This window comes from Haemaphysalis longicornis, unplaced genomic scaffold, assembly GCF_048455015.1.
Source record: "Haemaphysalis longicornis isolate Haplotype H1 unplaced genomic scaffold, Haemaphysalis longicornis Haplotype H1 scaffold_2, whole genome shotgun sequence".
NCBI classification, from domain to species: domain Eukaryota; kingdom Metazoa; phylum Arthropoda; class Arachnida; order Ixodida; family Ixodidae; genus Haemaphysalis; species Haemaphysalis longicornis.
In genome coordinates, this window is record NW_027526295.1 from 271,433,427 (window position 1) to 271,460,966 (window position 27,540).

Genomic DNA, 27,540 nt, shown 5'->3' on the forward strand with positions numbered 1-27,540 from the left:
ATATATGTTCGTTCCTCTAATACGCACGCGATTTTTCTCGTTAAATGAATAGTGCTGCCAAGCTTCCGACCAGCACTTCACTGCATGATGGCGCACTTATGAAGAGACGATTCAGCAATTGCGATTGCAATGATTCAGCAAACGCAGGCATGTATAGGTACGGTGCTATGTTCTTCTTATAATTGCAAACTACAAATTTGCTCGTGATTGGGTGTTCCAAAGCCTGCATACTGATTTGACTGTCAGAGTATGACAGAGCATGTCTTGCTGAACAGAAAATAAATACCAAAAGTCAATATCGTAGTTTCTCAAGTTGTCACAGATATTACAAAAGCAAAACTAAAAAAAAAAAGAATGCTACGTACGGCACTGGTGGGAATTAAACCTAGGTCTTTTGCGTGTGAAGCGGGTGTTCTACCACTGTGCCACATTTTGAAGTTTCGTGATCACAGCGCCCCTGAAGAATTTTTCCTGTTTTTTACCCCACTTCTGATGTATTGAAAGATAGAAAAGCGGCCGCCGTGGCCGCCTGAGAATCGAACCCACATCCTCGTGCTCATGCAGTGGTTGTGCAAGTTTGCTGCACCGTAATGGCTCCAAGAAGACGGTGTCATTGTAGAATATACAATTTCTGGTGAAGTGGCTAAACTTAGAGTACATATGGTAAAAAAAAGATCTGCAGAAATTAAGACAATTGTCTACTAATGCGTAGCATTCTTATGCCGCTTGTCTAGAGTGCGAGTTCTTTACAGCCAAATTTTTCGGTTTTTCTAACTTCTGTCCAACCAATTATCTCCATTTACGATATTATAAGGCCTTATATTACAGTTGTTACTTCCCCCAAATCTGCATTTTCGTGAAAATGAAGGGTGTTACACGGTTCTCTACTGTCGCTATATTTTTAATGTTTTTCTTATTTTTTTTGTTTTTTTTTAATTCTGTTCGACCGATTATTTCCTTTTACGATATTATAACAATAAAAGGTGGAACTTTTGCGAAGTCTGCATTTTTGTGGAAATGCGGGGCTAGGTGTTACACACCTCCCCATTTCCGCTATTGTTTTATAGTTTTTTTTCTTATTTTCTGCATTTTTAGAATTCTGTTCGACCAATCATATCCACTTATGCTATTATAGCAATTAAAGGAGGAACCACGAAATCTGCATTTTTGTGGAAAGTGGAAATGCAGGGCATTACACGATTTGCCATTTCCAGTATTTATTCATATTTTTCTAATTTATTGGTCTTTAAAAATTATGTTCGACCAGTTATCTGCATTTACACTGTTGCAAAAAATAAAGGTGGAACTTTTGCGAAATCTGCATTATTGTGTTTGCCATTTCCCGTATTTGTTAATATTTTCCCTGTTTTTTATTGCTTCAAAATTATGTTCAATCAAGTATCCCATTTACGCTAATACAACGATTAAAGATGGAACTTCCGAGAAATCTGCAGTTTTGTGGAAATGCACGGCGTTACACGACTTGCGGTTGTCGCTAGTATTTTCAATATTTTTTTTTAATTCTGTTCGAACAATCATCTCTACACTATTATAACGATTAAAGGTGGAACTCCCGTAAAATCTGCATTATTGTGGAAATGCAGAGCATTACACGGTCCTGGCTACGCATTAACTAAAAACAAGAGCTTACAAATGCAATCCATATTCCCTCTTATCTGCATCTGCACTGATTTTGATGCTACCTGAATGGAACTGTCAACAGGGCACTGTTAAAATTTGAAAACACATAAAGAGCAACTTGAGTAGTTTCCATTGAACTGACACCCGTTCAGTTTCCAGGCAGACTCCCCAAAAACAGTACATAATCCTATGGTTCATAGTAGTGCACTGCACGGGCCCGGGCCGGCCCGAAAGCCCGAGCCCGGCCCGGCCCGCGGGCCGGGCTCGGGCCGGGTAGCACACATTTTCTCGGGCCCGGGCCGGGCTCGGGCTTGAACGAAAAATGTTTCGGGCCTTGCCGGCCCGAGCCGGCCCGAGCAGTGCCTGAGGCATGGCAGTGTTGTGACGCTAATTCTAAATTGTTGATAGCAAGAAGTTTTCCCATTGATATTTGAGGTTAAGTGAAAAGAAAAAAAAGCGAAGTGCAATGTCGCTATGGCGCCGTTAAAAAAACATGATAAATAGACGATTCTGCTCAGAAAGCCTTCACATCAATTATAAAACAGACTGTCTGGGCAGCATATATAGTGGGAGAGAGCAGGCCAGACGAGGGCACTCCAGACACACAATACAACATGTTTTTTGAAATAAAACAAACAGAACAATGGCGATATAGACTTCGCACTGTCTACTGTTGCCACCTCCGTGGTAGCAAGCGGCTCCTCGGTCACGACGTGTGGCCCTGCATTCCAAGCGCCTGGGCCTCCACAAGAAGCGGGAGACTGAAGAATGGGAGTACAGCTCTTTATTTTGAGTGCACACGTCGAATACACTGCTGTGTACAGGATGGGGGTTGGTGGAATAGGCACGAGAGAGGAGACGCGGGGAGAAGCAGTCATTCACAAAACAACACAAACACATCCCCTGAGGCTGGGAGTCGTAAAGATTCCGTCGCTTTGGTCCGCCTCACAGAAGTTCCACGAAGGGTCGTGCGGCCCGCGTCGTCGCTTTGTCTCGAACGGTTGCCGGAACCCCCCCGGTCCGTGGAGGGCGAAACCAAACCCTACTGAAGCGGTTCCTCCACTTCGGAAAGCAAGTTGTCACCCAAAAATGTCGAGGCAAGGCAGACAAGATTTGTTGTTATCAGCTGCTGCCTTCAAGGTCCCCACATCCCCATTCTTTTGCTGAAAGTAGGAACGCCGGACGCCCACATGTTTTCGTATGGGCGGTAGTCACAACCGTGCATATATTTTCGGGGACCAATTTTCGAAGCAGAGCCAATGTTTCGGATAAAAAGTTTTAAAACCATGATTCAAGGCAGAAAAGAAAACAAACGCAGACAAAATAATGCTGCCTTCATCACTGAAGGAAAAAACAGAAATGAAGTCATGAAAGCGGACACGTCATCTGCTCAAATTTCAGGCGCGTTCGTGTATGAACCCGAATTGAACCCGTGGCGCAATCTCCGAGTTCCTTTAGCAACAGATAGTAAAAGCAAAATGCTGTCAAATATTCCAGCAGTAAATGTACGTAAACGTAGTCTGTTGAGTCAACACTAACAAAATCCTAATTATATTATTGTGATCACAGTATTTCCCATTCATTGCTTTATGTAGTCGCTTTATGCTTACGCTTTTAGGTTAAAAACAGCAAACGTTTTCGGGCTCATGTTTATAGCCTTTTGGACTCGGGCTGATACTTAGAAAGTCTGGCGGGCACGGCCTTATTTCATTTAAATTCTACCGGACTCAGGTCGGGCTCGGGCTGCTATTTTAAATTTTTGTCGGGCTCGGGCCGGGCTCGGGCTCACATTATAAAAATTTGTCGGGCTCGGGCCGGGCTCGGGCTCACGTTTTAAAAACTTGTCGGGCCCGGGCCGGGCCCGGGCCGTGTCTCTACCGGGCCGGGTCGGGCCGGGCCTAGAAATTCCGGCCCGTGCAGTGCTCTAGTTCATAGTATATTAACTTAGCTGACCTGCCACTCAAGGCCATCAGCTGCGACCTTTTTGAGATTAAAGCCATCAAGCAAACAGCACACCCGTCAATTGCCGCCCCTCTCATTGAACTCCCCATGCTAAATTAGGTAAGCAGAAATTATCGAAACAGCAAATTAGTTTTCAAAAGTGTCCCACAACAATAATTAAAAGCCGACTCTGACTAGGTCCGTTTACAGAAACAATGACGCTTCGGCTTTTGTACAGGAAGCCTTGATCATAATGAAGGTAAGGGCACAAGTGATCCAGTTTGTCTTTGCTTTAAATTGTGACGTAGGCAGCTTGGATACATGTGTGGGAAGTGTGTGCTCTGTGGTCTGAATTGTCAGAGATTTCAGATAAAGTCGAGACTTCTCTTTTGCGCTATCTTCGGATTGGCCCAGTCTATTTCAAGGTGAGTTAACTTCTGTGTGTTCGGCCATAGCATTAGAAAAAAGTTCCAGTGGCAAATGAGGTCAGTGCAATGTGAGATAGGGCTCTGCAGTCGACTGGTGTGCTGCTCACCTAAACCTTTTCACCCACGCAGCAACCAGGCAGAACTGGACTGCAGACCATCCTAATTTCAAGCTGGGTTGTCCACTCACCTCGGGGTTCACAAAGAGGTCGTACTTCTCTTCCCGCTCGAGGAACAAAATCCGGTTGGACGAGTCCCGCGTCCAGAGAAGCAGGTTCTCCACTAGGTTTTCATGGTCCTCGTAGATGCGCTCTGCATACAGTGCACACATTTTGAGTGATAATTATTGAAAATCCACTAAAAGGGGAGAAAATTTTGCAGTCTACAGAACTAATCCACAAGAAAGCAAGCTTGCTAAAGCCGTTCGTCATATTTCTTATACCCAGAAGGCCCATTCAACACTAGAACAGTCAAAACCCGATCTAACAAACTCACTGGGAAGCGCGAATTATTTTGCTAAATCGAGAACTCCGTAAATTCGGGACTGTCATCTCACAAGTGCTTGTATCTAAAAATTTGATGTCTAAAGCGAGGCACACCCTGGCAACTACCATGACATCGTAATTGCTGCAGCCATGGTGCTCGCCTGTCGATAATTTAGCACTGTGCTAAAAGTCCACAGGTGAAAATAATAAGCCAGTTGTGGCTTGCCCTGAAGTTATCACACCACAGCAGGCACCCGAAAAACAGCGCTTTTGGTTGTATCACTTCCCCACTAAGTGGAACGTTCTTAACTCTCATATCCTTAAACTACGTAAACACGGCTTCCTCCAACTTCTTGGGCGGAGTGGTCTCGAGGTTATTTTTCTTCCACACTACCACCTGGCAACACACTAACCCTGCAGGATGGGGGGGACATGTTCTCTGAACAGGTGCACAACTCAAAAGGCTCCTGTGTCACTCCACACGAGTGCCACTTATGTGGAATGGCATCCCTTGCATGTGCATTTCACTCACCCACTACACTGAGCCATGATTAAAAACAACCATTATGCCATTCTGCAATGTGCATGCCCTATTTACTTGCCAGCTTCTTCCATCCATCGTGCCTACTGCAAGCTAGTGATGGGTGTGATCAATTTTGCACAACTGTCGAAAATCCGGAGAGATGCCTCAAAGCCCGAAAAGAACATCACCCTTGCACTAGCATGCACCTCAAACAGCTCCCGACTGTCTGCCCCCCCAAAATTTGGCTGCGCATCTGCTCCTTTCATTGCAAATGCCAACTGTCGACATTTGCCAAGTAAATGCCTCCCTTCTCTTTCCCACTCACCTCTCATGCTGTCCCTCTCAAGTCTCATTCCTCCCAAGATAACACGCTAGACGTTTGCTCAAGTCAATTAAAATTTACTGCGTTCCACTGCTCCAGGCCAGGTGCCTCGATGCCAGCGCTGCCGCACAGCAGAGACGCGCGTGAATCGAGGCGCCCTACTTCGGCGTTTATAGAACCACATTGCATTTCTCCACGTGTGGTCCAAGCGGAATGTGGAACCTATCAAGTAGAACCTTTCGTAATTGTTGTCGTTTGATTTCTTAAAATGCCGCCAGGAGCTATGGTGGCACGGGCGGCAGCATGCGACGGAGTGAATTTTTCTGCAGTAGATGTAGTATTTCATTTGCTATCGCAAAAATCAAGCACCCATAAATTTTTTATAAAGAAACACTGCAAATATCACGTACTGATTTTCTACCTCGTATTTGCATAATGTCCTGTTCTTGTTCAACAATGCTGACAAGAATGAACATTGACACCTGACAGACGTTTAGATTTGGCTGCGGGTATATAAACCTACAGTGCAACTTCTATTTCTCTTTGGCCGGGTGGCTGAATCGAGTTACAGACAGATAGACAGACAACCAAACATACAGACAGACCAAAATTTTCGCGTTAAAGTAGCCCAAAGAAGACTATCATCTTTAAAAGCAGCCCAGCCCCTTGGTTTCCCTGCGAGTGGCTGCCCCCACGTACCCATGTACAGCTGCGGGATGCTCTCGAGGATGGCCCACTTGGGGTCCATGGGCACGTGGTTCTTGTCGGCCAGCAGGCGCATCACGTGCACAATGCTCATGCGCTCGTCCACCAGCAGGCTCTTGGCGCTGTTGTCCGCGCTGAAGGCCTTGATGAACAGCTGCACGTCCGGGACATACGCGTGCAGCACACAGTTTGAGAGGCACACTTTAAACAGGGTCCCAACGTTTTTGATGCACATACACAACTATCCAACGCTTGGAACCTTGCCACTATCTAACAGTACTAGATGGCTTTATTGTCTTTAACTTGGGAAAATGCTGCTACATTACCGATCTCAAAGCGGCGAGTTGCAGAAAAATGCCACAATCTGGACTGGGTCACAAAAAGGAACCTGCGACAGCTTCAGTTTCTAGAGCACTTCTACAGTGTGCATGTAGGTATTAGAGATGTATGAGGCCTAAAGTGTAGAAAAAGTAGAGGCTTCTAGCATGAGCAATAAGGCAATAGAAACAGTGAAAAGAGGAGATACAACACAAGGAATAAGTAGTTAAGCTCATACAGCATCAGGCAGGAGATCAGCTGTGTTCGTTGTAATTTTTTAGCACTACATCCATTATTAAAACATACATTACCAGGATTTAGAAGGGAAAGAAAAAGGTGTTCATGTTACTCGTTTTCATAATTTTTATTCGCTCCTTTGGGCATTAGTACTAAATAAATCAATGCATCAATACAGTGAGCTCTAGAATTCAGTAAACACAATGATTTCTTGTAATTCTTTGATCGTAATTGTCATTCTCATTATTGGTTTCAGCTGTATTCAAAGAACCTTCCATAAAAAAAAAGGGGGGGGGAGGGGTAGTGATATAAAAAAACTGAAAGAAGAGCCAAGAGGCGTCATTGTACTGCTACCTTCTGCACGCTGGCTTCCTTCATTTTCTCCAAAGCTATCTTAATCTTTTCAGCCTTGAGACGTGCGGCTTGCTCTGCCTGAAGAGGGGGGAAGAGGGGAAGAGGAGAGTGGGAGACAGAGACACAGGAGGCAGAGAGGAGGACAGAGAGGAGGGAGGAGAGAGGAAAAAAGAGAGAACAGCAGGGCACAGGTGAGACACAGGGTGCCCATCAAAGTCTCGGGCAAGACGACAAGGCTGCTGCAACAGGTGCATACGAGACATCACTTTTGTTCCAGCTGAAAGCATTGAGAAACTTAAGTTTTTCACCTCTTCAATGGGGATAAGAGATTAGTTTCTTTTGTTTTACTGTTGATTGCACGGTAGACAGAAAGAATGGAGCACAATCTCTGAGCAGTGTAACTGTTCTCTAAGTATGGCTGGAACACTCATAGATGAGGTGGACAAAACACTGGAGGCAGCACATCACTCAGGTGTAAGGCATAGAAGAGCAGCAGTGCAAAGCAAGGATGTGCTGTGCCCTCTCCAGTTTTCTTCTGGAAAGTTAGAGGACATAGAAGGACACAAGACAAATTGTGGCTGCAGCAAGCTACAAGTACGGTGGGGTAGCAACAGCACTCTATGATGCAGCACTACTTGAAATGAAGCAATGACAATGCTTCGCAATGACAGCTTTCAGGTGTGATGAGAAAATGATGGTGCACAAAATATGGCGCCAACACCCACAGGGAAACCGTGCATATCTTCATCCCAAGAATGTAAAATTTTGGAACAAATGTAAGACTCTGTTATACTGTGTGTTCATACCGTAATTCCTATATGGCACAAAAAGGTTTGCTGCTAATGTATTATATAAAAATGACATTTTAAGTTTTTGTGGTCACATTACAACCATTACAATGTAGCATATACATACATACACATTACATAACAATGTAGTATATGAGATAGATAAAGCCAATCTCAGGGGAAAAAAGACTGCATCTGACTTTTAAGTGGGTGACAAACTTTTGCAGGGGTCTAGCGGTGGGTGTTGGCGGTGTAGTGCAAGGAAGGTGACTCACAGGGGGTGGGGAGTCCAGCTCAATGCCTGCCTGAATTGACCTCAGCTTGGCATTGATGGCCTCTAAGAGCTGCAATGGCAAACACACACACAGGCGGGGAACAAACGTGCGTGTTGGGAAACAAACAGTGCGCAAACTCTCTGAACACGAAGCAGCAGCGGTACAGGACAGAGCGCAAACACAAAGCATCACAAGCAGTGCCACACGCGTGGAAAGCAGAGTGAACGACAGTAGCGTGTGCGTCTGTGCTAGCCCAAAATGGGAATGCGAATGGGCAGGGATGTGAACACAGAGTGGGCGAGCTCGTGCTGCAGTGCGTTCCCGCTCTGTGCTTCACTGCAAAGCATAAACAGCGCACGTCTGAGCACAAAAGACAAGCTCTGCGCGGAAACAAGTGCAGAGAACAGTGGAGACTGGCACCTGATGTGATGAAGTAAATAACGTTGAAGATACATTTGTCTCACGGCGGCAACAATAGTAACTGTCACAACAGCCTTGACAAACAGCCCAGATAAGACTCAAGATACGCAAAATGGTCCCTCTTGCACCTGAGCTGTTAGGATTTCTTTGTTCTACACCTAACGAGACTCTAGATAAATGAAAGAAAAAAAGGGAAACTGCGAAAGAAAGATACTGAAAAAAAAAAAAAAAAAAAACAGGAAACAAAAGATAATTTGATGCATTGCATAACTAAAACTGTTTAGACTCCAAAGAGATTAAAAATAATCTTTAATGTTCACAAAACACACTATAAAAATACCCTAGCATATTACCTGTTCTACTGACTAACTAATGCATGCATTTACCTACTTAAAAAATACCGTGCTGTGTCTTGTTCATTTAAATAACGAACTTAAGAGTGTTTATCACCTTTTGTTTTGAGAGAATACAGCAGGCTTACAGGAGTAGGGGGGAGAATCCCCCTCCTCACCCTCACCGAAAAGAACAGAGCAGTGCTGTACTGTAAGACACACCTAGGAGGTGATTACTTGCAGATATCTGCTAGCTTAACAGAATCTCCCCTCTCGCTTGTGCCAGGGTGGCTGGGCCTGTTATCTCATCCTGTCCCACACCGCACTGCGGCATCGAACCTTTGGCCTGGCAGGCCCACTCACGATAAGATAAAATGGTGAGGGTCTGGCTAACATTAAATTTCAATTTTTCGTTTTTGACAATAAGTGGGAAGATTGCAACTACAGCTGGTGACGACGCATGCTTCATGGCGGAGCGTGCCGTGCAGTGAAGCTGCATTTAGGGGCAAAAGTTGGTGAATGCCCGCACCCCAAGTTGGATACCACGTCCCGTGAAAAAACGCCACCACTTGGAGACCAGAAAATTGCGACGAGTGACTCGAGCGGCGTTGCTCAGAGCGTGATCCCTTTAGGAAGTGCATCGGAGCATGCCACGTCTTCAATGACAGTAGAACAAATGAGTCTTTACTGCGCCCTGTGCAAAGTGACTGGCATCTCCCTGTTGCCTCACATTTTGGGGCACCGCTTGGGAGCATTTTTGACACAATATTGCCATTTGGAGCAGGATGGCACATAAAAGGCAGATTGGCGCAGCATGGTGCAAATGGCGCAGCACTTCCACCCCTAATCAAGTCAACCTGGCTTCTCTCAAAACAAAACTCGTTCATGATAGAGATTGCATGCTTTTCTCAAAGCGAGTGCCAAAAAATGCGAGTCAAACACAGAGGTATCCAAACCTGGGTGGGAGAGGATGCCAGCGCCACACCGCCACTGTTTCCGCTGGACTTGGGTGCATGGCCGCCGTGGCTGATCGAGCCATTTGCAGGAGCTGCGGAGCGGGCGGCATTGTTGTTGCCTCCCCCCGACGAGGCAGACGACTCGGATGATAGCATCGACACATTGTCCGAGAAGGCAGAGTCATTATCCGGGCTGTCAGTCCGGGGAGCGCCGTTCGTGGTCACAATTCCATCCTGCAAGGCCCCACCAGGGTGGAAAAAAGGGTGGTCTTTTGTAGACTATGAATATCCTTGCTCTAAGCAACCAGTAGCCACTATTCTGCGGGCTGAACGTGACAGAAAAAGCAGAGGAGCACTCTACTAAAATTAAGAACCTTCTCAAGGGCCACCGGTGTCAACGCACCAGCACAAGTACCAGCTGCAAATAAGCGCTATGACTCCCTTTTCAGTGCCATGAGAACACAAGTCATTTCTGCTGCTGCCATTACCGCTGCCATAGCTGCCATTTAAAATAAAGAAAACAAGCACAAAAAAAAGGGATGAAAACCGACAAGCTTACCTTGGGGCAATGAAGAAGGAAGAGACGGGTATGTAAAAAGCTTGTTCTCTTCGAAGGGAGATGTTCCCAAGAAAGAATGAAAGCAGTCGGAAAACATTGTTTTATTTTATTTTAAAGCACGGGTTTCTTGGCAGAGGCTTAGGTCGGTGGACAAATGAAATTTTGTGATGTTATTGAAACTTCACTAGAAAATGGCTGGGGAGTCATCACTGCTACATAAGTTTTCTTTACTATCTCAATTATTTCTTTAAAGTTTGCAATAAGATTGGTGTTAATGTTGTTCGGTAAAGGCAGTCTTTTTAATAAAGCAAACTTGTATTTTGTTTTCACGGCCCTTTCAAAAACATCGAGTTGGTATGGCATGTGCATTTCCGACGCGAGTATCAGAAGGACGAAGGGATGCTGGTCTTGCCTGGAAAGGCCCCAAGTCCAGCTTGGTTGTTCGACCCCCGCTCGACGAACTCGAGCGGCTGTGCCCCGAGGAGCGCTGACTGGAAGTGCCCGAGCTGAAGGGCGACTGCGCTGCCACCACCGCGTGTGGAGGAGCGTTGCCCTGGCCGGCCACAATGGCCGATGACGTTGTGGAGCCGACTGAGGAGGCCGTGGCCGGGGGGGTCGGCACGAGACTGAGCAGTACGGGGCTCGTTGTTCGTGCAGTGCCGCTGCCGCCCGTGTAGGCCCGGGAGTGGCCCTTCTGGTTGATTTCGCGCTCAAACTGGCTCTCCAGGGCGCACAGCTCACCCAGTATGGCATCCAGCTCCACGTCCTGGCTCTCTGCGCAACCACCGAAAAGGGGGGAAGGGGAATTGGGGATCGTTCTGTGAGTATACGATAGAATCGGCAGATTTACTACGAAGACAACATACGACATTTATTTTATTCGAAAGATTTGGCAGCTTGTACCTGTCTACATTCGTGTTCTTTGACAAGAAACGTGCCTGTTGCCCTTACTGAGGAATTATGTCTACAGGGGTGGATTTGAAATCACTTGCCTGCTGCGCCATATACGACAGGGCAAAAGCACTATGATGTAGTTGGGGAAGCAGCCAAAAATAGGCAGTCAGCATACTGACTTACGAAGGCAACATAACCGTTGGTCATTAAGGGTAACAGAGTGGATCCCTAGAGAAGGCAAGCGTGGCAGGGGGCGGCAGAAGGTTAGATGGGCAGATGAGATCGAGACGTTTGCGGTGATAAATTGGTCGCAGTCAGCACAGGACTGGGGTAATTGGAGATCTGTGGGAGAGGCCTTTGCTCTGCAGTGCGTGTATATAGGCTGGTGATAATGATTATGATGATGATACTGACTTGGCGCTGTTGTGAAGAAGTTGGTAGTTTGGAATTTGGAATTGCTGAGCGAACCTAATGAAACATAGCAGGGCATTTCAGGGTACAGTAAACGTACACCACATAATGTCGTAGCCATGGAATTTCTTCTGGCTTTAAGTGCTGTGAGCGACTAGAATTATGCAGACAATTTGAGCTCAGCTGAACCCTCAGCATTTCATAAGAAAACAACAGGTGCGACTTCATCGGCTACAAATGCTATCACACTGCCGCCAAAGCCTCTCAAGAGATGGCACAGGCTACAAAAAGGGCAATCTTTATGTTAAAATAGGGACTTTGTCTTTGGTGTCCCTTCAAAATCCACAAAACTTATGGGGAGGAGAAAATTAAGTGTTTGACCAGGCCAGTATGCTCTCCCAAGCTGGACCTCACCTTCCAGGTTGACCATGGAGAAGCGGTAGCCATCAAGCCTTGGAGTGGAAGCCAAGACTGAGTCCGGAGCCATGCTGTGTCCACCATGACTGGACCGGCTTGCAGCGCTTCCCCCCCCATCTAGGCCCTGAAATGAGTCAAGAAAAAGGCCAAGAAATGTCAGCTGAATGCTGCTACGCGAAAATATGCACAGCAATACGTGAACCGATATGTATACCAAGCCACACAAGGTAACTGAGAAACCAAGCCTGCACCAGTGAAAGACCTTTATTTTAGGATTGTGGTAACAGCATGCTTAATTGAAACTCACACAGATTGTTCCTGGCCCTGTAGTCTACAGAACAGCAAAGGAGCAATTTAAAGGAAAGCACCAACAAAAAGATATTTAATTGAAAATGAAAGCAACTTAAGAGCCCTACTGCAAATGGGCAAAACACACCCATAAAAAAGTTAATGAAGGTCCATTGGCACATCTTTAAGTATGCGAGAGCATCTTGCCCCTCTCCCTCAGAAACCTAGGGTTCTGGCTAATGCACAAGCCCTGTTCCAGCTTCCCATTTTGCCGCCATGCACAGAGGCATGTGGCGGGCTGCGTTTCGACTTATACCCATGCCACACGTACACGAAAAATAACATTAAGTACTTAGTTTACGGCCTAAGATACCGAATGACATTAATTTGGCCGGCCGTGCTACACGCAAAAACGCAAGGGCATTAAATGCGTTAGGCATAATGGTGATCATGCATGACCAAAAACAGAAATCCATTCATATTTGAGAAGTCTTTAATGTAGAGAAAAACGTCTTGCAAGGGTTTTTTAAAAATGCTTTGTGTGAAAGAAAACGTTACGAGAAATAGTGTTTTCTTAAAAATAGTGTGAGCCGTTTCTAAAAGTGGCTTCAGCAGCTGCTGTCGCCTGCCAGCGGTAACCAAATCCGAAAAATTTAACACGACAAGTAGCACGATGTTTCGCCTTTTGCCACTGTTTTAGTAAACTTCATCTTCTTCAAAACTTCGCCACCAAGAGTGCACAAAAAATTGCCTTATTTCGAAGTTCAACTTTGTTTCCGCGTCAACACTCTGGTGCTGAGAGTTTCGTTGGTTTAATTTGGTACTCATCGTGTACGAGAGTAGGAAGATTTAAGGCATTCGTGATGGTGAATGAGTTGTGCGGAACTCGTTAAAACCAAAAATAACATCAGAACAAATGGCATTAGATTTTTGTGTGTAGCAGCGAATTAATGGCATTAAAACTGAAGGCATAAAGCATTTAATGCCATTTTTCGTATACGTATGGCACGGGTAATGTCACCCTGGCAATGCCGGCACCATTGTGAAGTCAGCTCCCTCCTTTCTCGACGGCGGCATGCAAGCTGTCTCCACCCTTTTGTTCTGTGCTCTTCTGTCAGTCGCTCTGTTGATGGATCGATGCAAATCAACGCCCAAAGTTTTGCTGCCATGCCCCATCCATTGCTTCCGCAACAGTATACTTATCTGCTTGTAACCATGATCTAAAGGGGGGGGGGGGAGTGCAGTGTTAAACTGTTCCTTGTGTTCGTTGGTAAGAATATGATGCCCCAGATACGGCGTCATAAGCTGCATATCGCCGTGCCACTCAGCAACCAGAGGAACAACAAAGAAGGAAGAGCGGAGCCGACCTCCGGCTTCTAACGACCTCGGCCGTCAGTCTTCAATTCTCGCAAGTGGCGAAATGAGGCGTGCGCCCGCACCATTGCCAAGTGCGCGCGCCGCCGACGCCTCCGCCGCCGCAAATCGCGTCCGCGAATCGCGCAACGGGAGACGGAAGCGGATGCGGCTTTCGATGTCGACGCGACGCGGACGCTTTTGTTCCATGTCGGCGCGAGCGCGTGGCGAGAGACGTGGCGAGACGGCAAGACCGCGCGGCGTCTGCTTTCGATATCGCTGAGCCGCTGCCGCGTTCCTCAACGCGCCGCGACACTAATTGAAAAAACGTGTTCGCTGTCTCGGTGGGCAAACCAGACGAACGATGAAGACGCAGGCCGCGGGGCAGCTGCTGCAAGTCCCGCAATCGCTGGTACGACTGGATGTCTAACGCAACTCGCGTCTGCGTGGGCGCAGGCTGAGCTGAAGGACGTCCACTAACGAGGACTTTGGAGCACACAAGCCCGATCTATACTTCCCAGACGATTTGGTACGAAACGACCGCACATCCCAGCTCCTCCAAGTTTTAATGAGGTCGCAGGCTGAACAATAGCATAAGCAATGTTTCAACTAGATAGTTGACCTACTAGCGACGTTGTGACAGAGCACATACTACAGGCCGCTGTGCCACGGCCGGCTATCACTCAGTGCCAAACTTTTTAAGACGTGGGACCGCTCATGCAAAAACGGAGGTAGTGCAAGGCCTGACAGCTGAAAATGCTGAAAATCGCCCCCAAACTTCTTCGCGACGTGCCTGTCTGTCGCCCCCTGCCCTCTACCCCAGCGTTCAGCAGCGCACTGCGCATGCGAGTGAAACGTCATAGGCCCCACCAACTATAACCCATCAATTCGACAGGCAGTACCGGCACCAGAAAAAAAAATCAAGCAACACCAGCTCGCAGTATACGTAGCAGAGCTTAATTCCTGCGCCCTTGCCCCTATTCCGGTGTTTGACCTAAAATTTGGCTGTTGGGGAAGGCTTCAATGGCGTGGTGTAACGGCGGCACATTTACGCTGCGTCACCGTGAACATTATGAAATGTGGCCATTTACGCCAAGCATTGTGACATCGTACCGTGAGCGAACCTGCTTCCCGACTCGCACTCAGCAGGTAATGTTTTGCGCCACCGGCAGCCCCATGCGCCCTGGGTCACATTTGTACAATCTGCGATCATTAGTCGCTCCTTAATAGCGGTCCCAATTTCTTAACGTCACAGGCGTTGCTGGCGAAATTTGCCCTAGAGCGTGCCCGATAGCTGCGACGCTATTTGGGCATATAGTGTGATTCGCTGTTGAGAAAATAAACTACTAGTATGCCCTGCAGAAGTTCTCGCGCTATATAGAATAAACGTGTTATATGATTTACCAACGCTCTGTAGGCGTGGCTTCTGAGTACATCTCGTGCGAACTGCGTCTTCGCACTTTTTGTGCCCTAGGTTACCCTTCTGTCACTGCTCCGAACTTCATCCCACATGCGCATTCATTCATTCATTCATTCATTCATTCATTCATTCATTCATTCATTCATTCGTCCAATATCAATTGACTTACCCCCATGGTTACCCTCGTGGAACGACACAGCAAAAGTAAAGCATCTAACCAAACACACAAGGTGGTCGCACACAGTTTGAAACGGCCAGTTCACCGGCCCGACCACGCGCTTGCCCGCCAAACCGACCGGACATGCAGGAACGCTACGGAAGGATACCACACATGCTACATATACGAAACCTGATCGCTCCGAACCACCCTAACCACTCCGGCTGTTCTTTATTACCTGTTTTCAACTCGGCGGGGCAGCTAAGGCGGTTCTTGAGAGAAGCACCTCGGAACGCGTAAGCAAGGGGGTTGTAAAAATGAATCGCCTCGCTTTCGCCGCCTTCATGGCTTTCGTTCGGGTGAATGGACACGAGTCGTGCTCGCTGACCAGCACTGCGGGTACGTGGAGAGAGGCCTCGTAAAGTATCCCCGCAAATGGAAGCAACAACGCGAAGCGCATTGCGTGCAGGACCAAAAGGAAATGAAAACATGCAAAGCGGTTGCCGCACTGCCGAGAGCCTTTCGTAAGCGTGTAGTATTTCCATCCGCTCGGAACGGTGACTTCATGTGTGCCGTGTTCTGCTTTCACGGCGCGTTTGGTCAGAGTGCGATTGATAGAGTAGTCTACGTTTCTCGATATTCGATAAACCCCAAATTGCGCCTTCTGGTGTCGGCACACAACCGAAAGCTGCAAGTGCCCTATACCTAATGTTTAGGGATCATAAAAGAAACGCTTTGAGTACCGGGTAAATTTGTGGCTCATTTGCGAAATGCTAGGGACGCACACGATAACAAAACAAACAGTAAAAAAAAATCCTCTGCAAGGCTGACAACGTCAGAGAAAACCACGCAAAAATTGCACCATCTACGTCGATCTACGTCGTCCACAAGTTGATTGGTTCGCGTCAATTAATGGCGACCACTTACACCTACCTTTCTTTCTTTTTTTCTTTGCTCACTTTAACCGAGAAAGTTGGTGTTCATTCATAAAAAAATAAAAAAAAGAGCAATGCACATGCTGTGTAAACTTATAGCACAGACATGAAATGAAGCACCAAGTTTGAACGGGAAAGCGAAATTTTCAAAATTTGTAAGGGTACGACCACCGCCACTTTCGCAATGAGACGCTCTGTCCACTACGGCATTCCAAAAAAAAAAAAAAAAAAACCGAAATCCTGCTATTCGCACATTCCTGTTTATTTTGCCGCGTCTCGACGTTCGCTCCGAGTGTAAAGTCAGCCACAGAGCCAGCATTCGCGACCGGACACACAAGCCGCGGAGAACTCTCAATTTCGCCAACGGAATTCCCGACGATATCGGCGTGTATGGCCGTTCGAGTCGCTCCTTTTCTCTTCACCTGCTCCATTTTACGAGGCTCGGGTGCGATAGCACCGCACACCGTCGTAAACGTCAGGCGCGGCTTGTGCGGTTCCCCGGGGCGGAACGGCGGAACTATGCGTCGATCCGCTCTCCTTCCCGGCTTATCTCGCGGGTATACTGGCGATTTATGACCGTCGGCCCCAGCTGTCCGGACTAACCCGCTTTTGAGTTCGCCCGATCATTGTCGATCGGCTCAACATTTAAGTGCTTGTCTACACGGCCAGCAGGTGGTTGCGTAGCTGTTGGGCAATGCTCCAGCGACAGGACACGTTTCTGACGGCGGCCCATAACGCAAGAGGCGCTGCATGCGCCTCCTCGCAACAGCGAGGCCACAAGTGGCCTCTGCAAAGTGCGTCATAGGGCGCTCGTGCGTTCGCAGGGGAGGACAGGAACTCGAATTCACTGAAAGTGGGGAAACCATTTGGACGGACAGTCGTGTCTGCATCGCCAAAGAAAATGACAGCGATGCAAAAAAAAAAAAAAAAAAATCGCCGCGTACAGCCCGTTCTACATGGGGCGAATTTCGCTTGCGAATTTGCAGCTGCGGCGCCGCTCGTCCACCAAAACGATCTATTCTCGTTGCTGTGGCGAATTTCCAAATGTTTGGAAAAGTCGAACTTCTCTTGTGAACGCCGCTGAGCATTTGGCAATATGTCGCAGCAGTGAAAATATGAAAATAAATCGTTTTGCCGCACGAGAAGCCCCGCAACTCCGAATTCGCAGGCGAAATTCGTCCCATGTATAATGGGCTTATACCTGCTTGCTTCGCTACAAATGTCCACAAGAGACAACAGTCTTCTGCCGCCTTTGCCACGTTACGCCATTTCTTCCCCTTCTTTCCCTCCCCTCCCGCTCCTCCCAACGAATGCACTGGAGGTTTCCTCAATTCAATTTTCCCGCGTTCCCACTGCTCGCGCGCCATCTGTTGGGACCTTTTGTTTGTGTTGTGCTCGGAGCAGCTCAACCTGACATCTCCTGTTTCAGTGTTTGCTTTTAGATGCAGAGCATCTGATTCACTCGCCTTGTCCCTCCGGCGTCGTCGTCGTTGTTGTCGGCGTTGTCCACCCCTCTGCCATTCTCCTCGCTGCGCGAGCTGCGCTCTCCGCCGCTCTCCGCCGCTCACCCCCTCTCCTCTCCGATAACGAACACTCTCTCGCGAGGGGCATTGGATTTGATTGGATTGGATTGGATTGAATTGGATTGGATTGGCTTGGCTTGGATTCGGTTGGATTGGATTGGATTTGGTTGGATTAAAGTGGATTGTGTTGCGTCATAGCCGCGGCACGTTGCGTCATAGCCGCGGCAGACGCGCTGGGGCCGACGCATGTGCAGTACTCTCTCTTCCGCGGTTTCCTCTCCTTCGGGCGCGCTGCGCATATAACCGGTGTGCCGTTCTCCGGCGAAGCAACATCCACGCTTGGCTCAAACACCTAGAGTCCACGCCGCTTTACAAGTACGCCAACGTCGTCATCGACTGGGACCAGCTTACGCAGTCCCCTCAACGTTATGCGCGCTATAAAACGCGTTCCCTTCGCCGCTCCGCCTATGCGTCGCATCTACACAGGGGTTCCCGCGAGGGGAGGTGGGAGTTTTTTATATCGCCTCTCTTCGACGCCGCTTTTAACACGTTCTTTCTAGTTTTTTTTTTTTTTTGGTTTGCTATCGTAATGGAATGGAATGGATGACTATTAGGAAGAGGCCAATAGGCACTGTTGTGGGGCATGGGAAAAAGGGGAGGGGAAGATGGTGCATACGAGTCTTTTCACTGCACTTTGAACACCCACTTAGCACGATATGCACAGTTGAAGTAGTGGCGAGGACACTCTAACACGACAATCATCCGGGTATTCAAAAGGAGCCGTTCAGCAGTCATAGTCGGCAGCTTCTGTCCACACGACGACATCATATGAAAACATGGCGAGGCGGCCAGCAGAGTCTGTTTCGAGTGTGCGAGCAACGCGGTTCACAGCCAGGCTGAATACTATACGCCTCGAGCGCGGCCTGTAGGGGCGCCACTGAAATCCCCCTAGCGGCCCGTTTCGAAAGCAGGCGCGGGAGTCCCCGGCCCGCTCCCCCCTGTCGCCGTTGCTTTTGGGGCTCGTTCAAGACAGCGATTTACCGTTTGTCCGCGTTCGAAATACCGAATAACGTGGAGCAGGCACTCTGTTTGCAAGCCTGGTGTGTTCACGAGAGTATAAACGTTTATGACGCGATCTTAGAAAGATCTATATGAGCGCCGGGCGTGGGTCACAGGCCGGCGTCCCGAAGCGAGCATTTGCATGCAGCTGATTGCAATCTGCTGCCCTGAAATTTAATGGCAGTGTCTCCGTAAGCAGTGTTTCCTCCGATGGTCATGTTGCGGCCATACACACTATGATGTAAATCGACTTTGTGCACTACAAAATGCAGCGGAGCACTCATACCTGACAGCACGCAAGTTACGCTTGCCAATATCACATAGATATTGATCAGTACCCTGAAAAAGCCAATGCGGCATAAATTTCGCAAACATTGTACCAAAGAAGTACGATGGATAATGCAAAATTACACTCCGGAGTCAGCACACGACGACAAATTTAATGCTGTGTCGTCTTGTCCCGAGGTGAGCGCTCGCAAAGATTCATCTGTTACATTTATCCTCCGCAGAAGCGCCAAGATGGGCTTGTAGAGTAATCCGCGTCCGTGACCAAACTCTTCTTCGAAACATCGTCATATGACACAGGGAGACTGCAAAATCTAGCATAAACCGAAATAAGAGACTCTTATCAGATACGACACTCTTCCAACGAGCCCGTGTGTACGAGATTTCGGCGCACGTTAAGGATCTCCAGGTGGTCAAAATTAATCCGGAGCCCTCCACTACGGCGTGCCTCATCGCCTCCGTTTCGTCGGCGCGTTAAACCCTGCAATCAAGTCAATCAACTCTTCCAACGACACCTCGTATCGCTTGTGAACTGCCTACCCTGTATTCTTCAAAAAATGCGTCCGCCGAGTGATCAGCCGTTCGTTGAAGGCGAAAAACAAACGAAAAGTGAACACGCAGCTTGTGTGTGTGATTACTAAAACGTTCATTCGTTGATTTGTTCCGCATTTGTAAACAACGATAGTTGAGCGTCCTCCTCCTCACCCCCCCCCCCCCCCCCCCCGAATGTCTAGCGAAATAGTGCATTTCGCATCTAGTTGGTCTGTTGAATACTACCTTGCTCAAACAAACGTCTTTAGTATTTCACAGGCTGCACTCGGTTTTTTTTTATTCCCGTACGACTATTCTATTTATTCCTGACTTGCGGACCATTCATTTTCCCGTGGTTTCATTAACTTATATCTTGGTGCTTGCTATAAAGCTTCATTGGGCACATATTTGACAACGCACGGCCTTCGAGTGTACTTAACATTTTCGCGTGGCTTATATTCCCATAAAAGGCACAAGTTTTTGTCAGCTATTGGGTTATCACATCCCCGAAACATTTTTCTACGGCGTACATATTCGAAGCAAAGCCGCATTTGTTGTCTGCGCTGCAAAACGAATCAACCTCTTACAGTGCCAATATCAGGTCTAAACGAGGCGATAATAAATAGAATTCACTTGTGCTGACGTGTTCGAAGGTGACAGCGGTGATATGCTGCTGCCGTCGCCGACGCCCGCAAGAGCGCCCAAGAAGCGCGCAGAACCGCCTCCCCGGGCAGCTCTTGTTGGCGTTAGAGCGCTCTACCAAGACGCAGCTGTTTTTTTTTTAAGTGCCCTAAACGTGCAGTTTGCTTACAGACGTCACCATAACAAGTTGTTTAGTGCGCGGAAAGGCAAATATAAGCGAAAGAGAACCAAAACACTGCATGACCACCTATCAGCCACGCAGCGCTAATCCCGCAAACGCCGCGGAGAAGCGGCGGCAGGCGGCGCAGCGATCGCGAATCTCGAGGCGTATAAGTACGAGAATCGAGCCTTGAGGAACGCCTCTGTCAAAGTAGTAGGTTGTGGGCGTTGCGTCCCGCGGGAAACTACCGCGTATTCTTAATTAAAAGAACGTCATTTCATCCCCGTGTTCTTATATATACAGCTAAGCGAGGGTGCTTCGCTGACGTCGCGAATTTCACGTGAAGTCCCAGTCGGGGACCTCGGCGCAACAACAAAATGGCGTCGCGTGCTGCGTGGGTGAAGGTGCGTACATGGTGGCAACGGTGCGAGCCGAAGGAGGCGTTATGGAGAATGAAGGCAAGAGGCCCTCCGGGAACTGCGTGCACGGGTGCGGAGCGGGCTGCAGGGCCCGTATATTTAGCCGCAGCACCAGATGACGCGGGGCTTCGTGCGCGCAACGCTCAACCACATAGTCCGAGGCACGTATCCCGCGATGCTAAAGAAGGCACCGAGGGACACACACGCGAGCGCGGGTGAGAGCGAAAAAAGTGCGGTCCCGAACACGGCTATCTATAGGCATCCTTCCACGCGGAGTATTGACAGACGCCTTGATACTTGCTCCTTTGAGCGGCTGTCAAGATCGCTCCACCTTTGGGCGCAAGAGTCTGTCGAAGAGGTAAACCTAAAGAACATTCTCGGCTCTGAAAACTTCAAGACTGTGGAAGCACCTGGCACTAACATAGACGGATACATTGCGTACCTAAACAAGTGCTCCTTCTTCCAAATGATCGTGATAAAATGGCGACATTAAAACAGACCAGACATCAGTGAAGGTCGGCAGCAATGTAAAAGATGGAGTGCGCAGTCAGCGCAAGCTTTTTTTTTTTTTTGCGTCTATTGGCTTTTCTGTTGCGTCAGCACCCAGAACGGGAAATCTGGATTTCCGACGACCGATGCAACAAAAACAACAACAAATGCCACGTAATGCAATACCTATAGTACACAAGTAGGGGAAAAAAATGAGAGAGAAACAAAACCGGCGAATCTCTCCGTTTCCAAAGTGGTGTTGATGCCAAGGGTCATGATGCCTGTACGACGCCTCATAAATTAACAGAAGCTGAATACTCTGAGTAGCTGGGAATCTTTGCTATGATCAAGAAGGTTGGGGCAATGTACAACGATGTCTTTAAGATTAATCAGTTTAAAACGAGGAAGCTTCCCAAGGTGGAATGCAGAATTATAAATTAGAATTCTTCAAGTGCACGCAAGTCCAGCATAGACTAAACAGACGCCATCTCACGTTTTAATATTTTTCGCAGCAAGAAAAGAGAAGAAAAAAAAAACAAGACGTCCACGTCAATTAATGAGGGAGGTACAATGTGGTTGTCAGCGACAGGTGTTGATGTTCGACCGCCCTTTGTCGTCAATGCCTCCCGGCTGCCGTCGTCGAGCGCCTCGCAAAGCGGGTAGCTCGCTCGGACTTGACAACGGCATGATTGGTCGTTTCGCTAAACGAGTTTGTATATTTATTTTCATTTTGTTTTACTCCCACTGGCGCCTCCGACAGGGGCAACCTGACGCAAAAGCTCCCTTCTTTTTCATAAATTGGCTTTTCCGCCTTACACCGCTGCTTGCGGTGAAGTACCCTTTACAGTCTTCTGTTTGAAACACGGACTCCGGAGTGCAATTCCATGGCGCGCGCCGCTAGCGGCTGTGACTGCAAAATAAATTCTTGCTGATTAAGGGTTCAAAACAGGGTCGTCCACCTTGTCTGTGGTGATTGATCTGCTCGGAACGCTAACTGGGACTTCTGGCCGAGGCCGCGAAAGAACAAATTAATTTATAATTTAAACAAAAGCGTGTTTTAATTTAAAAACTCCCACCTCCCCTCGCGGGAACCCCTGTGTAGATGCGACGCATAGGCGGAGCGGCGAAGGGAACGCGTTTTATAGCGCTCATAACGTTGAGGGGACTGCGTAAGCTGGTCCCAGTCGATGACGACGTTGGCGTACTTGTAAAGCGGCGTGGACTCTAGGTGTTTGAGCCAAGCGTGGATGTCGCTTCGCCGGAGAACGGCACACCGGTTATATGCGCAGCGCGCCCGAAGGAGAGGAAACCGCGGAAGAGAGAGTACTGCACATGCGCCGGCCCCAGCGCGTCTGCCGCGGCTATGACGCAACGTGCCGCGGCTATGACGCAACGCAATCCAACACAATCCACTTTAATCCAATCCAATCCAAATCCAATCCAACCGAATCCAAGCCAATCCAATCCAATCCAATCAAATCCAATCCAATCCAATGCCCCTCGCGAGAGAGTGTTCGTTATCGGAGAGGAGAGGGGGTGAGCGGCGGAGAGCGCAGCTCGCGCGGCGAGGAGAATGGCAGAGGGGTGGACAACGCCGACGACAACAACGACGCCGACGCCGGAGGGACAAGGCGAGTGAATCAGATGCTCTGCATCTAAAAAAAACGAGGGACATGTAGTCAGGCCAGTAAATATAACCTTTATAGCCGCAGCTTAGGACAACCGGAAGCTGCGACAACTCGGAAAGCAAGGAACCTGGTTAGGCGGCTCGAAATGAATTCTCGGTAGCCTTTGCTACACTACGGTTTCAGTTTCCGAACGAGGTTCTTGTCTCGACCAGCGGAAAAGCAGAAACAGCTGAAAAATGTCGTGTGACGAATTTCAGGGCGTCTTCATTTATCTGCGTCAAATTGGGACAACCCTCACCAGATTTTTTTTTCGGGTGTAAGAAGCACCGCACATGTAGAGCAACACACTACCCAGCCGCAACCGCGGGTTTCAGCTGTGCAACCTGATGCGCAAGCAGCAAAGATAACACCAGCAACGTCGGCTTGGAAAGCCCCTAAGACCAAATGGGTCAACTAGCTACGCACCAATGAAGAACACAGGCGTTCAAAATAAACGTAACTATTATCAGTGCACTCTCTTCAGACACCCCCCCCCCCCCTACACATACACACACAAAAACACACATGATTTGCAACGGTGGTCACAATGACCGGTCGTTCGGATGACCTGTAGCGAAGTAACCGTCAGGATGACATGTCGCGATCAGTTTGCGGAAGAAATATAAACATCACGTACATAAAAAACGAAATTAAGTTGCCAAACGCAACTGAAGTAGCAATGAATCTTACAGTGAAGCCATCACGCTTACCTACATCGGTCAAAACGACAAACTTAACAGCTGCCACCAGGTCACCGCAAGGAAAATTATCGACGCACGAGTAACAACATTGCTCACCCTCTCTTTCTCTCTCTCTCTCTCTCTCTCTCTCTCTCTCTCTCTTACAAAAATTTTAAATATTTTTTTCGTGTTTTATATTACGTCCCCCCCAAGAATGCCGTACAGCCTTGACTTGACAACGGCATTACAATCGGAAAACAACGAACAGCCAAGACTTCTCTCTCGCTTACGCCTTGCGGCCTGTATCTTAACTCGGGCGTGCATCGCCCTCGGGCGACGGCTGGTTTCAGACGTCTCGGCCGGCATCTGTGACCTCTCCAGCTTCCCCACGCAAGATTAGGATTGAAACGAACAAAGAAAGAGAAAATACGACGAAAACGAACGAAGGCGAGTCGGCTGCAAAAAGAAAGCGGCAGAAGCCCTCCGGCTGCCGCATTCGATTTCCAATGAGCAGAAGTCGCAACACAAAAGCCGCAAGCTGTGGAAGAAGAAAAAAGCGAAAAAAAAAAAAGGAACGAATCAACGGGAGAAGCGAAAACATAAACGAAAGATGAAATATCGGCTGAGGGACGAGGCGACACACGCGACCGCCGTCTGGGCCGGGGCGCGCGTTCAGTTGGCAGAGCTCACAGTCCCGCCGTTGCCCCTGACCCCCGGTGGGGCGGACCTCACTCTCCCCCCGCCCCCTCCTTCCCCCCCTCATCCGGACGCCGCCAGTGTTCAGCTGCCTCCGCTGCTCAGAAAAGGCACAAACAAGCCGTCGCCCCCTAAAAGCCATTCTGCCTCCTCCTCCTCTCCTCCCCCCTCACCCCGTGTCCCTCTATCTTTACCTTAACCTCCCTTCGCTTCTGCGCCCGGGTGGCGGGCGCCCCGCCCTGTCGTCCCCCCCGGCGGTTTGTGTCGTTCGAGCCCTCGCCGCGATTTCGGGGCGCCTTCTCCTTCCCGAAATAAAGCGTGCCCGTGCGGATGACGTTGGCGCACGCGACAGGACCATGGCTCTGAGAGAGGCAGCACGGGGGAACGACGACGACGACGAACAAGGAGACGTAGTCGGCGAGAAAAGTACGACCAAGGGCGAGCGAAAAGGCCAGACGACGGAAAAACGGGCGAACCCGTCGGCCTCGCCGAGACATGCAGCGCTCGCGCAATCGTGTTGCTTCGCAGCTTGTTCAGCGCGTGATAATCAGGCCAGCTACCATGTAACAAATACAGCCGATCGCTTGTGTCACACCACCGCGTAGTCATGCTAGGCTGCAAACGCGGGCACTGCACGCGATCTGCCTCAAATATCACACTGAGAGCTCCCTCGGGACTGAATTTTTTTTTTACAATACTGTGGTTGATTCCTCTGTCATAGGAATCGGTAAAACACGAAAGTGAAATGTGCAGCGAAATCTGCAGCTGAGCATGGTTTGCGGGTCGGCGGCTGTCTTGTAGGTGTGCTTGTTGAGCGACGTCCTGCTGGCGAGTCGCTTCGGCAAAGGTGTACTGGCATCATTTCCGTGACGGATATGACGTCAGTGAAATATTGGTGTATCCCAGCCTGAAACACTTTCGTGTTAAAATATAAAACCCGAAAACGAACAACCCGAAGAATAACGTATAGTACTAAAGGTTGCTTCCCCGCAAGAAGACCCCGTGTGCAGGGGTGCACCCTTTACAGGCCGCTTGATTCGTTGTACTGGCGTCACTTCCGTGACGGATATGACGTCAGGCAAATCTTTGTGTATCCAGGAATAAAAACACTTTCGTGTTAAAAACGTCAATTCTTCCTTGTCGGAGACAGCGCTGACGGCAACTGCCATTGCAGATGCTGCGCTTAGAGAGAGCGAGATGGGCACATAGGGAGATGCGCAATATGCATAGCACCAACCTATCCCGAACTGATGTAGCAGAAATCAATGGCTCAGAGTGACAGGACAAGAAAAAAAAAGTGCGAAGAGGGGCGGTCAACTTCAAACAAGCGGCGGCGGCACATCGTTCCCATCTACGATCACGCCGGTAATGATGGCGAGGACGGATCATGAATAGCGGCGAGCGTTGCTCAGCGCTGCGGAAAACCATTCGCCTCAACGCGCGCAGCTGCAGCCTGTTGGGCTGCGCCGATCGATCAGCCGCGACGACGGCCAAACTTTCGGCTGCGAACCTGTCGCCGAGATTATCCGACACTCCTCCGGCAGTCGAGTCCCCGCTCGCTTCTCGGCGCCCAGCCATCCTAATTACGTGCACTGCTAGCTGCGTTGTAACACGTCGGCACTACACGCTCCCGTAAACTACTGCAGAAGAAGCGAATCTGTTAAAATGGAGCGTTTCGGAAGAACTGCGTACCTTGTAACGTCAGTCATCAACCAACGTATACCCGCGAAAAATTTTTGACTGCATATTTTTCTACAATTACCCATTTTTATGAAAGGTGCGTGACTAAACATTTCTGGTCCAATTAAGTATTACAGAGGTCTGCAGACACAATGTAGACGTTTACTAGACCTTCGCTTTCGATTTCACACGGACCAAAAAAGACTTAGGATGAAATGATCCGAATCAACTGAGAACACGGACAGTGTCTAGTGAAGACCAACACCGTTTCACGTCATCATAAATGCCCGAAAGAACTGCAACACCAGCAACAAAAGCTAGCGCAGCAAGCCATGTTAATGAACAATTTGGCTTCCTTCAAAGCCTCGTAGGAGACTTAGCAAAAACGGAACGAGAAACAGAACAGAACAATCCACCCGAGCTTCACTGGCATCGTGTATAACGTAGTCGTGGAGACAATAAACTGGCTTCGTTAGAAGCGATGCTCCGTTAAAAGCGAATAAGTGTTGAACATAAAACACTTTAATAAGGCGAGGTTTTGAAAGCGATTTCGTCAAACGAGAGGGTTGATTTATGTATTAAAAAAGTTTTGCCCAGCCTCAAGCACGTGAACGTTAGGTATTTCCCCCGCCGTGCTCATCTCTCCAGGCAGGATCTTCCTAGCCAATGTTGCACGCAAGTACAGCGCTGCCGACTGCGCGAGAGGTAAGGAAAATAGGGACGCCTGGGGCACCCACATCTCGAACGGTAATCGCGACCCAGTGCAGGTACGCTGGCATGAAAGGAGGCCGCGTTGTGAGGTGGAGGAGGGAAATTAAGCAGAGAGGCGAGGGGCAAAAAAGAGCACGGGTAAAGGCGCGGCGAGACGAGGATTAACGGCCAAATGCCAATCTAGCAGCGAAGCTGCCTGTAATGAGTGCACGCTCGTCGTATATCGTCCTACGATACGGGTGCACCAGCGCCGGGCGATACGTGGTGACTGCTAAGAGTGCTCAACTGCACCCAAAAAACTTCGAAAGGATCTCCTCGCCGAATACTGACACAAACTGTTACGCGATTCGGCGTGAACTGCTCCGCTTTATCTGAAGGAGAAAATGTCCACGGGTGTTTGTTTTATTTCTTTTTTTTTTCAGAGGGGCTCGGGCTGTTGGCGTCTCATGTCGTCGTTGTCGTAACCGTCGTCTCATGTAGTCGCTGCACTAAAACACCCAGACACTCGTTTACGCCTCACGCTAGACCGTGACGCGCACTAAACAAAACACCGGGACGCCTCGTGCTAGAACGCTTCGTTCTTCAGAGACGAGACTTTTAGAGCGAAGCTGTATACCTCCACCCCCCCAACGGTTTCATCTCCGTTGGCAAAAACACCAAGGCGCCAAGAATACACTTATACACTGCATCCTTCGCCACTCCCCAGGTTTCACCTTAGTGGAGATGGCCCGGGATTATTATTCCTTCTTTCCTTTCCTTTTGCAGCCGCTATCTTTTTTAGAAAAGCACAAAGGTCGTTTTATGAAGTACATTCATGATGGACCTGATTCGAATTGCGGGCA

The 27,540-nt window shown here is 48.6% G+C and overlaps 1 protein-coding gene across 4 annotated transcripts in view; it reads right to left on the reverse strand.

Moving 5' to 3' along the window:
* LOC144170708 (uncharacterized) overlaps positions 1 to 27,540 on the reverse strand; it is a 188,649-nt gene that overhangs the window by 17,518 nt on the left and 143,591 nt on the right. The window contains exons 4-10 of one of the 4 annotated variants that reach the window (XM_077700667.1): positions 12,001 to 12,127; positions 10,694 to 11,055; positions 9,723 to 9,956; positions 8,015 to 8,083; positions 6,952 to 7,029; positions 6,037 to 6,196; positions 4,198 to 4,319 (exon numbers count right to left, since the gene is read on the reverse strand). In XM_077700667.1, the coding sequence (XP_077556793.1) occupies positions 4,198 to 4,319; positions 6,037 to 6,196; positions 6,952 to 7,029; positions 8,015 to 8,083; positions 9,723 to 9,956; positions 10,694 to 11,055; positions 12,001 to 12,127 (1,152 nt within the window). The remainder of the gene's footprint in view (positions 1 to 4,197; positions 4,320 to 6,036; positions 6,197 to 6,951; positions 7,030 to 8,014; positions 8,084 to 9,722; positions 9,957 to 10,693; positions 11,056 to 12,000; positions 12,128 to 27,540) is intronic. The other 3 variants (XM_077700668.1, XM_077700669.1, XM_077700670.1) reach the window with 3 other exon arrangements.